Source organism: Grus americana, chromosome 5 (genome assembly GCF_028858705.1).
Source record: "Grus americana isolate bGruAme1 chromosome 5, bGruAme1.mat, whole genome shotgun sequence".
In the NCBI taxonomy this organism is placed as follows: Eukaryota; Metazoa; Chordata; class Aves; order Gruiformes; family Gruidae; genus Grus; species Grus americana.
Window position 1 is genome coordinate 34,823,575 of NC_072856.1, and position 14,452 is coordinate 34,838,026.

General features: G+C 39.4%; 1 protein-coding gene across 1 annotated transcript in view; it reads right to left on the bottom strand.

Annotated features, from left to right (window-relative positions):
* Window positions 1–12,280, bottom strand: part of EIF2AK4 (eukaryotic translation initiation factor 2 alpha kinase 4) — a 40,632-nt gene extending 28,352 nt beyond the window's left edge. The window contains exons 1-11 of the mRNA XM_054826283.1: window positions 12,042–12,280; window positions 9,941–10,056; window positions 9,368–9,470; window positions 7,132–7,305; window positions 6,562–6,642; window positions 5,904–6,052; window positions 3,580–3,695; window positions 2,432–2,589; window positions 1,466–2,001; window positions 985–1,094; window positions 261–418 (exon numbers count right to left, since the gene is read on the bottom strand). Coding sequence (XP_054682258.1) covers window positions 261–418; window positions 985–1,094; window positions 1,466–2,001; window positions 2,432–2,589; window positions 3,580–3,695; window positions 5,904–6,052; window positions 6,562–6,642; window positions 7,132–7,305; window positions 9,368–9,470; window positions 9,941–10,056; window positions 12,042–12,194 — 1,854 coding nt within the window. The 5' untranslated portion in view covers window positions 12,195–12,280. The remainder of the gene's footprint in view (window positions 1–260; window positions 419–984; window positions 1,095–1,465; window positions 2,002–2,431; window positions 2,590–3,579; window positions 3,696–5,903; window positions 6,053–6,561; window positions 6,643–7,131; window positions 7,306–9,367; window positions 9,471–9,940; window positions 10,057–12,041) is intronic.
* Between the last annotated feature and the right edge of the window lie 2,172 nt (window positions 12,281–14,452).

Consider the following 14,452-nt stretch of genomic DNA (forward strand, 5'->3'; position numbering starts at 1 on the left):
AAGTTTTCCTTCCACCTGGGAAATGACTGCAATTCAAATGCAAGCTTCCCCATACTGACAGGCTTCTCCCCAGACTCCCAGCAATCTCTCACAAAACTTATCAGCCTATTCAATTCCAGATAAAACCCACAACAAAGGCACAGCACACTAGAAGATAATAAATAAAACCATGCAGACATTGAATATATTGCTTTGCTTCAGAGAAAACAAACACATCCTCAAAAAGGATTCCATATAGGGAAATAATTTTTATATCATACCTTGATGACTGCTCCAAAAGCCCCTTTGCCAAGTAATTTTAGCTCTTCAAACTCATTGTAGTAGCGTGAAAATTGTCTCTGTGTTTCTGTGAAGAACGGAGTGCTGGATATCTGACTGCTAGGTACAACTGTCTCGATGCAATCTATACCTCCCGAATCTGTAACGAGGACATCAAAAAGTTACCACCACTGGCAGTATGGGGGTATGGGAATAAGCACAAGGAACTGTCAAATAAGCATCAGGAAGAAGACAAAACCTAAATAATTTCAGGTGCAACTAAAACCTAAAATACGGAAGTGCTCTGCTGCAAAGAGTTAAGCTCTGGTACAAGCATAAACCTTAACACAGTTTTTAATTGCTAGCATTAACTATGCTGGACAAAGGAACTGATTCCAGCAAGAACATAACGAGGGAATAAGTCTCATTGGAACAGCATCTTCCAAGGACAAAGCCAAGTCTGACAATTACACCATGCAGGAGGTGGATGAATTTACAGGTTTAATTAAAGCATCAGCTTCTTCTACTGATTAGACAGCAGCCGTCAAGTTTGCCCTAGCTAATCATGGATACAGAAGTTAAAAAAAAAAAAATCATACTAGCTTTGAAGTTAATTAATGTAAAACACTTGTACAGTCTTGTGAAGCTCTAGCACAGCTCAATTCTGCTAATGCAGGCATGTAGTCCACTTATTTAGCAGAATATGGAAAGAACCAAATTTCTTACCATCTAGATTTTCTTCAGCTACAGGTATTTTCATTCGTGGAATGTTTATAAAACTGTGTTGTAATAACTGCTGAGGAGTCCATCTTCCCTTATCTTCCAAGCAAACGCATCTGTTAGCAAACCAAGAGAACTGTTCAGAGATTTATTCCGTATCAGGCCTAAATGTTCCAAGAAGTCTCCTTGTATTTAAGAAATTATCACCTTTATATTCAGATGGGAATCAGAAGCAAAGACAGACTAAATGACTTATCCACACCGACACACAAAGTTGGTGGTGACAGGGCAGAGAAGAAGAGAGCACCAGACCTGTTGTCCCAAATCACAGATAAGCAGCCTGAGCCATGAGGAAGCAATCACCTCTTCTCCAAAAATTATAACTAGCAACACAGGGGGATTTAACTGTTCTTTCAAAACACTGTTCAAGTCTTTAAAAAAAAAAAAAAGTCAAAGACAAAAAGATACAGGAATGCAACAAACATACTTTTCCAGAAAGTCTTGGAAGTCAGCAGGTAAATTGGTGGGAACAGCAACTGGATATTCCTTGGTTACTTGGCCCTGGCTGAGTGAAAGCAGAAGCAAGCCCAGACTCCACACATCTCCTTTTTTTCCAGATTTGCTGGGAAGACCATCCTCACTAAAATGAACTTTGGTTTGTTCAAAAACATCTGCTTTGCAGATATCAGCTAAGCGCTTGGAAATGCTGTAGTCCGTCACCTTGACGTTTCCTTCAGCATCTACCAGGATACTGGACGCACAAAGAACTTTGTGAACTACTGAATTACTGTGCAAGTAGTCGAGAGCTGACAAGATCTGGGTCACATAATGGCGTAACTGCTCAATTGGAACTGGAGTCTCTTTGTGTAAGTATGTAGAAAGGCTGCAACCACTTATATGCTCCACTAAAATGTCCACCACAATTGAATCTTCCCGTTCTTTAAGGTTCATACATTTATAATGTACTATGTTTGGGTGACTTAGCTTTGTCAGTGAGCTGAACTCTGTTTCTGCACCCTGAAGCTGTTAAGAGAAACACAACATAACATGCACTGTGTCATATCTCAAGAATACCACTACTAAAATACATAACATATACAAAATAAATATAAAATATATGACATTCTCCTCCTTTTCTGAAAGGGAAGTATTGAACACAAGGGGCAAGAACAACTTTGGTTACTGCCAGGTAAGCTTGATTCCCTCTTTCTTCAGAATTTTAATATTTATTATATTTAAGCATACTTGCAAATACACTTTCTTGCATTCATATTACTGTAAATGAATTCCTGAATACCCCAATACACCCATCTTCTGTGGTGCAGGTACTCTAAACACTAGCATTTTAAAGCTCATCACCACCGTCTCAAGTTTAATATAAACTAGCAGCTTCAAGACAAGCACTGAATCCCACTCAACTTTTACTAAGCCAAATGCAAAATATGAGCATTACCTGTTTCTTACACTTCTCTATCTTTTCTATTTCGTGCGATGTAAGAAACTTTCCCATCTTTTTTTGCCAGTGCAGAACCCACTCATATACCAAAACAAAGTCTCCACTGCGAATTTCCAAGGCGTTGTAGACTGATTTACCAAGCTGTTCATCCTTGCCTATACATAAAGGGAGGGAAGAGGAACATGGCTTCTTTTGTTTCTCAGGACTTGACAAGAGCTTCTGCAAATGCTAAATAAACACCAGTAAGCCTGCTTTCTACAGTTTCAGAAACACACACCTACCTACAGCTAAACAAGATCCATACTTATGTGGTAGGTATTAAAAATATCAGGTCTGATGAGACTGAAGGCTATGTAGCAGTAGTCAAATGAAAGCAATAGCACACTGGCAAAAAACTGCCGCACATTTTAAAGAATGTCAGGTTTTAATAAACAAACACTCTTCCTGCTGAGTAACATAATTGCTCATCGTTAAACTGCAAAATAATAAAATTATCTTTGCTCCAGAGTCTCTCAGGCTGTTCTTCCTGCCACTGAGGATGTGCTACATTGACAACGAACAATGAGAACATTTGATGGTCCATTCATATGGGCACTTCATGGAGGCCTTTCAGCTCTGAAAGTCTCCTATCCTTGCCTGTATTTGTGTTTTCGCTAAAACCTCTGCTTTTACACCACTGCTATCGGCAGCAACGGAAGGAGAGTAAGTATGCATTTCCAACCATGTGCTTATCACTGGTTTCACATGTTACTGAAAGCTAAATGACTTCTTGCTTCATAGTAATGTGTATCTGACGAGCTACCTATGTAAATTTAAAAGCAAATAGTTTTCAGTATTATTTTAGTTATGTAGAGAATATAAAATGTTGAGAAGATGGTTATTGCAGTTTTTTTATATGGCTATTCAGTTATGTAATTGTGTCTGGGGAAGCAAATTTTTACTGAAAACATATAAAATATGTAAAATATTTTTCTTCAAGTAACTTTTCCTATTACTGTCTCCCACTCTTGACTGACATTTCACTCTCCACAACAATATTCTCCACCCTTGCTGCTTGTACCTGTTAACATTGTTTAAGTTCTCCCTCTGAAAAAAAACCCAGCCCAAACCCCAGTATTTCAGGCTGCAATTGTGATTTTGCTTACCTAGACATTTTCCTTTGTGGACAGTAAGTTGTCCAGCACCACTTGTGCTGAAGTTCAAAACTTCGTGATTTCCATGGGACTCTTCACTATTACTAACAGAAAGCTGGCGTTCTCGTCTGCAATGTGAACAGAACATTTTTCTACAACTCAAAAATAGTATTAGTGCAATCCCTAGTCCCTAAAGATACTATTCTGCAAGAGGATTAGTTTTCAGCGACTTTTGCACCCAGTGATAGTATCCATTAATTTCAAAGATACTGATTTGGTGCAAAGATATATGTCTGATTAGAAATCCAGTTTTTAGCAGCAACATCATGCTTCACTGGGTCTCTATATTCAAAGCCAGCAGTTGAATCCAAACCTTAAAACTTCTGCATCTTAGGATGCCACTCCCAGTTTGGATGTGGGGGAAATATAAAAAAAAAGTAAACATACTACAGCTCTGAAAAATATGTAAGTTTGACTTGATTTGCATTCTCTTTCAAAACATTACAAAAAGCAAATATATGCAATTTTGCAAGTTCATTCCAGCTTTAGCTGAATTATTTTTCCTAACTTAAAATGGGTTTCCCATTTGCTTCCTTTACTAACCCAAACTCCTCCTTTGAGAAAAGGGAAGTTTTGCAAAAACTTTCAAAGTAAGCAAGCAAGCATGATTAAGGTGTTTCTTCTCACATCCATGTATGGAGCTGCACGTAAGATCAGAAGGAACTCAAGACCACTAACACAAATCAACCTCCATTACTTCTTGGTACAATCTATTTCAAAATTAATAGAAATTCACCGCTGCAAGAGTATCCTCCAAATAAATGCAATCATGTATAGAGATCACAGGAGTATATGCAGGGTAATGCAGAAGCTCTTTCAAAATGTTGAATCTATTAAAAAAAAAAAAAGCACTACCACAGAGAACTTCTTACAAGTGCTGCGTATAAAGAAAAATATACAAAGAAAGCATCTAGATTTCTGAATTCAAATATATTTTATAAATGACATTATTTTAGATTTTATTAATCTTCTAAAAGGTTGTGTCCCAATAGCCAAAATTTCAGGCTTCATAAACAGATAAAAATACAGCACCACCCTTCTTGTGAAAAGACACCTCAGAAAACTACACATCTAGCTTGTCTACAAACAACACCATGAGAAGTTTCAACGTTTCAAAATCCTTTTCTAATTATTTTAACAATGTTGAAAATAATCACTCTGCCTTTTTTTTTTTCTTTCCTCAAATAAGAACATATAATGTAAGATTTTTTGTGGAAAGTTAACGTAAGTCCATTGTATGTGTTCTGCATTAAATCATAGTAACAAAACTTTAGACACTTGTCTTGTTCCACAAGCACAGATGGTGCCTCATTTTGTTATACTGAGATTAGCAAGAAGATCGGAAGAGAGATTTATAGAGTATCAAACACTATACAGAAACAACTGCCAAATACGACTTGGGACAGGCAAAGGGAAGAGATGGCAGCAAGAGTCAAAGTTGGATAAATCGAAGAAGAACTTCTGTTTCAGGTATCTAGTGTTGCTGATAAATAATGTGAAAACAATTTTGAAGTCTATAGATGAGAAAAAAAAAACAGGAATACACTACTTCCATTAGAACAACAGTCCAAATAACAAGTCATTGGCACAATCTGAATCAAAACTAGGAAAATTAATACCAGGGTATCTCCACTGTCCTTGACAGTTACATCAGTTATGAACACAAGAAAGGGGAGAAAAATAAAAGAAAAACAAAAACCCCACCCTACCTATATCATCACCAATCCTAACCTAGATGAGTTACCTACCAGCAAAAGAATCCTCCAATAACTCTAATCTTCCCTCCAATAAACTGCTCTGCAAATGCAATCAGCATTATCCAGTCCTCCAACAGGGATCTTAACACCAGTGTACCTTTACAGCAAATGTTTTGAGATGAATATAAGCTTTAATTTATTGTGCTATTCCACATATAAAAAAAATCATTTTTTTCTGCAATTGCCAACACATTGCATACTTTTAAGAAACTAAGTAAGCCCTGAATGTACCTTCCAATGATTGCCAAACATTTTCTAAGTTAAACTAAGGGCCAAGCTGACTCTTAATTGGAAAGTTTCCAAGTTATCCCTAGCATGTGAATTAGTTAAACCATGCCAAATGAAGAGGGTGAGGAAGAGAGAGGGAGACCAAAATGGACAGCAGAGCAACATGGCACATTACTCTGCCTTCAAATATCACTTTGAAATCTAACGTTTGCAAAAAAACCCCAAAAACCAAAACAGACCCAAAAAACCCAAACCAACCAACCCAATCCACATGCAAACTGACATACATACTTTGAACGTCCAGCTGAATTTGGTCGGTGTTTATTATTCACTCCATGTTCCAAACAACTCCCATTTACACTGGAAGCAGCTCTATATACTGCAGCATCTCTCCTGTGAGAATTTTCTTGCCTTGTCAGAGCAGCTATTTCCAAACGTTCCTATAAATCAGGAAAAGCACCAAATAAGCATAGAAATTGCTCCTATCCTCAAAATACGCAAGTACTTGACTATTATTCTATAAAGTCACCCAGATGACAGAAGAAATAGGTTTTCATAATAAATGTATGTACGAGACTGAGGAAGAAGTGCTGAAATTCAGAAAGTACCTTCCAGCACTGTCCGCAGGCAAGAAAGTAAAGATTCTTTACAATGAAACCGGAAACATTAACATACTAGCTTTTTCCTACGTCTGCTTGAAAATATCCATCTCAGTACACTTAAGATGCTAATATACTACATTATTGTCCCTTACAGTTGATTTTATTCCAGAAATAAACCCCATATAATCAAGAACCTATTTTAACCTAGATCTATTAGAAGCACTGGACGAGAAAAGATGTCCAGGATAATCCAGTCATGTAAATCTCTCAAGTTTTCATAAGCATATGCTACAGTACTGGGAAGAAGTTTCCCCAATGGTTTTTGCACGTCTGCTTAGAAAGAATACCTGTTTGGCAATCTCCTTCTTTTTTCTTTCCTCTCTTTTCTCTTCCTCCCTTCTCTGAATCTCATTAAGGATTTCACGTTGCTGAAATGAATGTCAGCGTTGTTAGAGACTCAACAGTACATGCAACGCAACTGCTGATCTTACACTGGTTTAAAAAAAAAAAAAGCTATGATGCTGATTTTTCAAAAGTGTTAAAAAGGAGTTGTGTATCTCACAAGAATAAAAAAAAATAGAAGTCAAATAAGCTCTCCCGAGGAAGTTAACAGCATCAATCAAACGCTATAGGAGAACAGAGTTGTAGACAAAAGAAAGTTACTTCTGCTGACAGACCCAACAATAAAGCTTCATACACAGAAAAGATATATATTTCTCAGAGATTAAAAACACATAATTACATCATGACAACTGCAACAGCAGATAGTTCATACAGTACATATTGATCAACTCATACCAACAAGTCTGACAAATTAGTAATTCACAAAACCCCACTGCTATGCAGGATGATTTACAGAATTATGATTGTTTATGTTACTCGAATAATACAGGGTTAGTCACTTTAATTTCTCTTACCTCCTGCTCCTCTCTTCTCTTAACTTCTTGTGCCCTACGCAATTCCTCCTGAGCCAGTCTTTCTTGTTCTTTTTGATGATTTTTTAGCATTTCTTCATGAAAAGACTTGGAAGGTGGTTTATTATACTCACTGAGAAATGACTGTACATGGTCAGCAAGTTCAAATATCATCACCTGAAAGAAAATAAATATGAATGACACGCACAGTTCAATGAACAAGTAGATTGCATAGTAAAATGATACCTCAAAAAAACAAATACAGGAGCAACATGACTGCTGATTTTGTTATTTACCAGGGAGAACTTACTATATTTCGGTATTTTTTGTCACAACTATTTATTAATAAACTGTAACATGAAAAATCTCTGACCACAGTAGCAAAGATGGCAAAAATTACTGAGACGGTCAACTTCAAACATCTTCTTTTCCTTTAAAAAACCCATGAAACTAACAAAAAAATAGTAATAAAGACCAATTCCTTTTCTCATCTTCTTTTATGCATATTTGTTTATGACACAAGCCGTAACAGAACAAATCTTTTGCAATTGTCTGTTACTGTATCTACTGCTATGAAATGGTTACTTATTTCACTGCTAACACAAAATCCAATCCTTCCTCTGCAAACTATCCCCCCCAGTTAGAACTATAAAGCCACTTAAGGCATTCCACATTCATATAACCACAACTACTGAAATAAGAAGTGCACTTAAAACTCAGCTGAATTCTGCTCCACGGTTTGCAAGGCTGGAATCAATTTTCTGTTACTGTTTACTTGAAGTGGGTATGTCCTGATGATCTACTGATCTGTCAGGGCTTAAGCTTTCATCAGTCTAGCAGTGTGCCTTTATTAATTCAAGCAATCCATAGTGCTAGTAGAACATCATATCTCCAAAATTAAAGCACAGTACATCAGAAAGATGCATCCCAGCAGTCAGCAGCAGCACTGAGCTGGATTTGCACATATAGGTGGGAGAACAGCCAAACTAAATCGTACCATCTGCCTGTATCCAGCTGACATTTATAAGATTCTCAGACACTGAATCCGCTGCTTGAAAGTAAGAATGAAGCCAGGAGGCAATTCAGAATAGAAAGAATAGCACAATATGCATTTACCTGACATGTGCAAACTAAAATATCTTTCCCAGGTTAGTGTTCAGAAGGAAAGGCGATTATGCATGCACACACATGTGTAAAAAAAACCAAAACAAAACCAAAACCAAAGCAGTATCTGGCTAAAACAGTTCTTTTGAAAGTATCTGCATAAAAATTGGCAAAATAGAAGTATAGTATGTAAATGGAAAAAAGGCTTGATGTAGCAAGACTAAACAACTGGCAATCCCTGCCAAACCTGTAAAGTTGAGAGACTTAGGAAACTGAAAACAGAATATTAACCCATTTCAGCATATAACAACTTCCACAACTGTTTATTTCTCACTTTTAAAAAAGCAAATTGAGCGAATCAAGTGTGTTCACCTGTAACATTTCCAAATACTGATAAGAAACATACTATAAACCGTGCTTTCGCCAAGAATTCAACGTTTGCTAGTAATTTTTTGCATCATTTCAGTCCTCAGCAACAATGGAAAGGTATTGTTAATATCAAACATATCTGGAGACTTACAAAATCCCTTAAAATAAACTAAGTTCTAAGCTTTACATATTTCTCCATCTTTGTCTTTTTATCCTATTTTTGGGGAAGTCAAGTATCACTCTTCCTAAACACAGCAGGAAAAAAGGCATAACGGCATGGAGTGACTGTGCTACAGCCACAGAAGTCAACTGTTGAGCTGGTGTTACAACTAAGGTCTCTTGCCCTTCAGCTCAGCATTAGATGAACAAGATGACACTGAAAAACTCCCCAATAATTGCTGTTTGCTTAAACTAAACAAGTATAGCCATTTACAATATTCAAATTAACCTGAAAAGTGCAGAAAACTCTCAATTTTGGAGTTAGAATTGCCTTTCATACTGTGAAATAACCCCGAGAATAACATGAGCCTTTAAACAGGGACGAAGCTTGCGTTATTTACATATGCACTGTACTTTAAGAGCATGCATATTCTGAACTTTCATTAAACAGAAACATTTGTAAGAAAGAAGGTAAGTCTCTCCTTCCTTAGGAGCAATACAACTTACACTTTCAATGTGGATGTATTTCATTATATCATATCACACTCCTTTTTTTAGAACTATTTAGGTCCATAAAGTATTTCTAAGGGAAGTGAAAAGTTCTTACCTCTCCGCAGCGCTGCTTTGCCAGTTCAGCTAGTCTGGATTTTAATTCATTTATTTTCTCATTTGACAAGCCTTTTGAATTTTTTAGTTGTATTTCAGGGACACTGGGGAACAGCAACAAAACATAAAAAAAGTCCTCATTAGAAAAACTGAGTGTAAAAAGCAATTGTGTAAGACACAGAATACTGATATAAACAACTAAGGCAGCAGATTGCTTTAAAAATGAAGATTCACTCTTTCTCTTAGCAGGTTGTGAGCTGAAAAAGTTTAAGGGCGGCAACAAGATGCAGGTACACCTGTGTTCACACCTCTTCAAGCAACAAACTGGGGCTGCAGTCTTGCACTGACAAATGCATCCCTGTTATTCTCCACTGCACAAGAGACCACATCCAATTCAGGTGCCAAATTTTATAGTTGCCTATTATAAAACACCCCAGGCTTAACACATACTGACATGCAGAAAGCCAGAATAAGAGTGGTGAATAAAACTATATGTTTTTTCAACTTACACTTTACTATGGGAAACAGAGAAAAATGTTCAGAGAAAAAAAATTATATTTTAGTGTTTACTCACGTGTCGGGGTAAGTATGTGGACACTTGACCCACAGATCAACTTTGGCATATACTTCATTGTCTCCAGTCAACCCCTGAGGACGCAGAACTAAATTAATTTCAGGAGGCTGTCGTACCTAAAATGGAAAACAAACCTTTTGACTTAAAAGGGTTTATTGGTTTTGTTTTAATGAAAGCACACAACTCTCACAACCTGTATTACAGCAGAATTCAGGTTAGAGTATCCAAACCCTGAAAAAAATATACTAATGTACTGACATTGCTCAATGAGAGTGAACTGGTTCACTGATTATCACAGTTTATCCAGTATATTTTTAGAACTTCTTCAGATAAGTGTGGTTAGTGTTATTAGAAAGATGATTCAGATTGAGCAGAAAAGGAGATTTTGTAATAAAACCCTTGTATTCTGCTTATTGTAGGCTAGTAGGAAAAAAATGAAATAAATGTAACACAGGTTATTTATGGAATATCGCAAAGCATTCATTATAAGAACAACATTGTTTCTTTAGTGTTTGTTTTAGATCACTAACAAACACCAGCCAATATTTTATTTTCTGACATGGGAACAGACTATAACATCACATCTATATACACCTTGCATGGCCAAACAAATGGAGAGTAATTTTTTTCTATTTTTGGTTTTGTTAAAATTCTGTTTTATGCCAAGTATCACCCTCCCCCTCCCCCACTTCTGTTCAAATTGCCTACTCAAAAGCAGAATAAAGTAAAACATGCTCATAGAAACACTCTAAACTTTTCCTTTTCAATTAGAAAAATTCATTTTTTGGAGGGGAAAAAACAAAAAACCACCCAGACCTTAATAACATGACAAACAGGTAGGGAACTAAGATCACATGGAGTAACAAATACAGAAACAGGTAAAAGGATGGTCACTATCCCTTATATTTTCCCTTTACATTTCCAACAGTGAAAAGAACAGGTTAAGTCAAAAGGATGTCAGGTATGAATTTAATAGGGAGTGAGATCTGCAACACTTCTGAAAAAATCAAATTACTAGCAGTGGTCACATCAGGCTCCATGAAAAAACAAACAAAACTCCCTCAAAACCCACCAAAAAACCAAGAACCCAAACAAAAACTCAAACCCACCAACAACAGCAAAAAGTCACAGGTTTCTGCAAGAATTTTAAGTTCAGGTTCAGTTAACAGCAGTACGGGCTATGAAAGTTTGCAGAATTGCAAGACCAAAGAATGTAAACAGAGATGACAGTAACAGTGAACTTGGGGAACCAAAAGGAGTGATCTCCGGGTACAGGAAAAGAGTGCCACGGATGCAGCTAGAAAACAACTCTCAATTAGACATTGTGGACATGAAAGAGAAATAGAAAAGAATAGTGAGTACTAGACCTGAGCATTAATTAGTTGTAATTTAAAAAAAACCAAACAAAACAAACAACCTATAAGAGTTAAAGTATTAAGTTCTCACAGAAACAGCCACTTTGAGTAAACCACAGCATATAAATATATAAAGATCGGCAACGTGTATGCCGATGAGATGAATTAACTAAGCAGGTACGTAATTAGTGGGTTAAGGGATGAATTAAGAGACAATTTTAAAAAAAAAACTTGACAATTAATTAAACCTCAAGTTATATGCACACCATTAATTACAGTGCAAAGGCATCGATCTGCAGGATTAATTGCAAAGGCAGTCAGCTACACGGCTGCTACTGCAGCGTGGGAGGACAAGAGGCATACGTCAAGATGCGCCCGGCGAGAAATAAAAGGACTTGACACCAGCGAGAAAGCGCTAACCACGTTCCCACCGCCCAGACCTGCGAGGAACAAGGACCCGCTCTGCTTCCTGCTGCTCCCCGTTCACCTGGGAGGAAGGAGAACAGGCGGCTCTGCCTCTCTGGCGATTAACGGGCGCAGGAAGAGCTAAGAGAGAGAAGGGAGGAGGCCCCGACACTCCCCGGCACTCGGAGGGGTCAGGCGAGGAACAGCCCCCCGCCGGCGGACAGCGCGGCCGGGGGCAGAGCGTTCCGGCCAGGCCCCTGCGGCCTCCCCGCGCTCCGGCACCCGCGCCGCGACCGGCTCCACGCAAGCAGCGGGCTGAGCCCAGGAGCCCCGCTGGCTACCTTCCAGGCCTGGCTCTGCCGCAGATCCTGGAAGTCCTGTCCGTAAATGGATTCCAGCACCTGGAGCTCGTTCTCCTGCCGCAGCTGGTAGCTCTCCGGCGGCTCCGTGGCTACCTCCGCCGACAGCTGCTGCGCGCCGCTCGTCCGGGCCATGTCAGCTCCCCGGGCGAGGGCGGGCAGCAGTCATCGCAGGCGGCGCCACGGCGCTGCCACCCTGGAAGTGGGGCCGGCCCGGGGAGGCCGCGCTCCGCAGCGCCCCAGCACCGCCTCCGCGGCGGCGGGAGGAGGAGCCGGAGCCGCCCGGCCCCGCTTTGGGCCCGGTGGTGCGACGGGTATCGGCGACTGCGGGAGAGGTCAGGTCCGGTTAGCCCCGGGCCGTGCAGGGCCGTGAACTCGACGGCTCCCGGCAGCCTTTTTGGGGCTCTGCCACCCCGTGAGGGCCCGCGGTGTATTGCCCACCGCTGCCGTCCTGCCCCGCTCAACCCTTGTGGGCGCTCGTGGTCCCACCTGCCTCGTCCCAAATGCCCTGACCTCACAGCTGTGTAGGCCCAGAGTAGCTGTGTCTCATAGAGTATCTTGAGTTGGAAGGGACCCATAAGGGTCATCAAGTCCAACTCCATGCTCCTTGGAAGACTACCAAAAACTCAACCATGGGACCAAGAACATTGCCCAGATGCTCTTGAACTCTGCTGGGTTTGGGGCTGTGACTGCTGCCTTTGGCAGCCTGCTCCAGGGACTGACTACGCTCTCAGTGAAGAACCTTTTCCTTATGTCCACTCTGAACTTCCCTGAGATATGCCTCCAGGTGCATCTGCAAATACAGAGATATGCACCAAATACAATTAGTTACTGTGCAGATTCTTTTTATAGACCTCGAGAAATATTTGCAAAGGGGAAAACCCCACAAAATTCAGAATGGATTTCATGTAGACCTGGGCCAGAATATAAATCCATGTGGAAACTAAAAAAATATTTCCACTGAGGGTTGCTTTGTGGACTACTAGGAGGTGGAACGTGAGCTGCCTTGCTCTCCAGCTGGTTGAGTTCCCACCACAAAGCGAGGCCAGGCCCTGTGAGCACCCCCTTGGGCCCTGGGTCTCCTTGGCGGGACTTGCCAGAGTGATGGCTGTGGGTTGCCAGGGGAGCTGTGGTAAGCAGAAAAGAAAATGTGCTTTTCTTCAGTCACTTCATGTGGTAACTACTGAGCACAAGGACTGCTATGAGATGATGTAGCCTTTAAAGTTTGGGATCTTAAAAACCAACAAAAACAAGTAAATGCATACATACATACAAGCTTATCTAGTAGGTGTGTAATCCCTAGGCAAAGAAAAATGCTACAGCAGTCTAAACCCACACATACTATACTTAGGTGATTTCGTTTGTTAGGAAATGTAGGACACAAATGTGGTCCACTGAAACTGAATGAACTGAATCTTGGAGTTTTCCTTCTGCCTTAGACCTAGTCATGTTCATACCAGGATCCCCATTAGTTGTGTTTTCTTTCCCCTAAAGAACAAATTCCATCATCTTCATTGAAAACAAAGTTTCAGAGCGATACGTGCATTATTTACAATATCTACTGTTGCAGTATAATAGACTCAATTTTTCTTTACTTTTGTAACTGCATGGAAGATCATCTGATGCTTTATTTTACTTACAAGGTTTGTATGGGTGGAGTTTTGGTGATCTTCACTTTACTCCCTGACTTTCAAGTAATGACTTTTTGTTACAAATAGCCCACTTAAGGAGGGATTTACCCTAATGAACAGTTTCTATAGCCTTGAATTTGTCTCTGAAATTGAAAACTTGTTATGTGCATACTTTTGTTTATCATTCCATTTAGCTTAAATTCTTATGGTCCCAGCTGGGATTATAACTTATTAAATAACTCGTAGTTTCGTAATGTCATTAGTATCTAACCAAAACCAAATCTTAAACTGTGTCACTTCTGATGCCGTTCTCTGTTTCTTACCATGTCTGGGAATGCCAGGAATGTGCCTTTGGTGGCAGTGTTTTTCTGTCTCATCTTTTTATTTTTTTGTTGGGAAATGCATGACCAAAACTGTGTAGTGTTTATCTAACAACCACAGAGATCTCCTTTTGCGCAGTCAGATGTGGCCTGGGGCGCTGTAATTGTCCACTGGAGTTTTTTTGCACCTTCTCAGAAGTAACCACTGTATTTAAACCACTGGTGCAGTTGGGTATCCTCATCTATCAATTTGTATTGTTAGTCTCTCTGTGTTAAAGACTAGAAATAAAAGTTTCTAGGCCACAGATTCATCTTTGCTCCCACACAAAGGCACAGCAAGAATGGCCAATTTGAAGATACCACACAGTAAGTAATTAGGAAACTTCAGTAAAATTTTATTTAACAGAAATTATGGGTTTACCCTTTCCCAGCACTTTGTGCG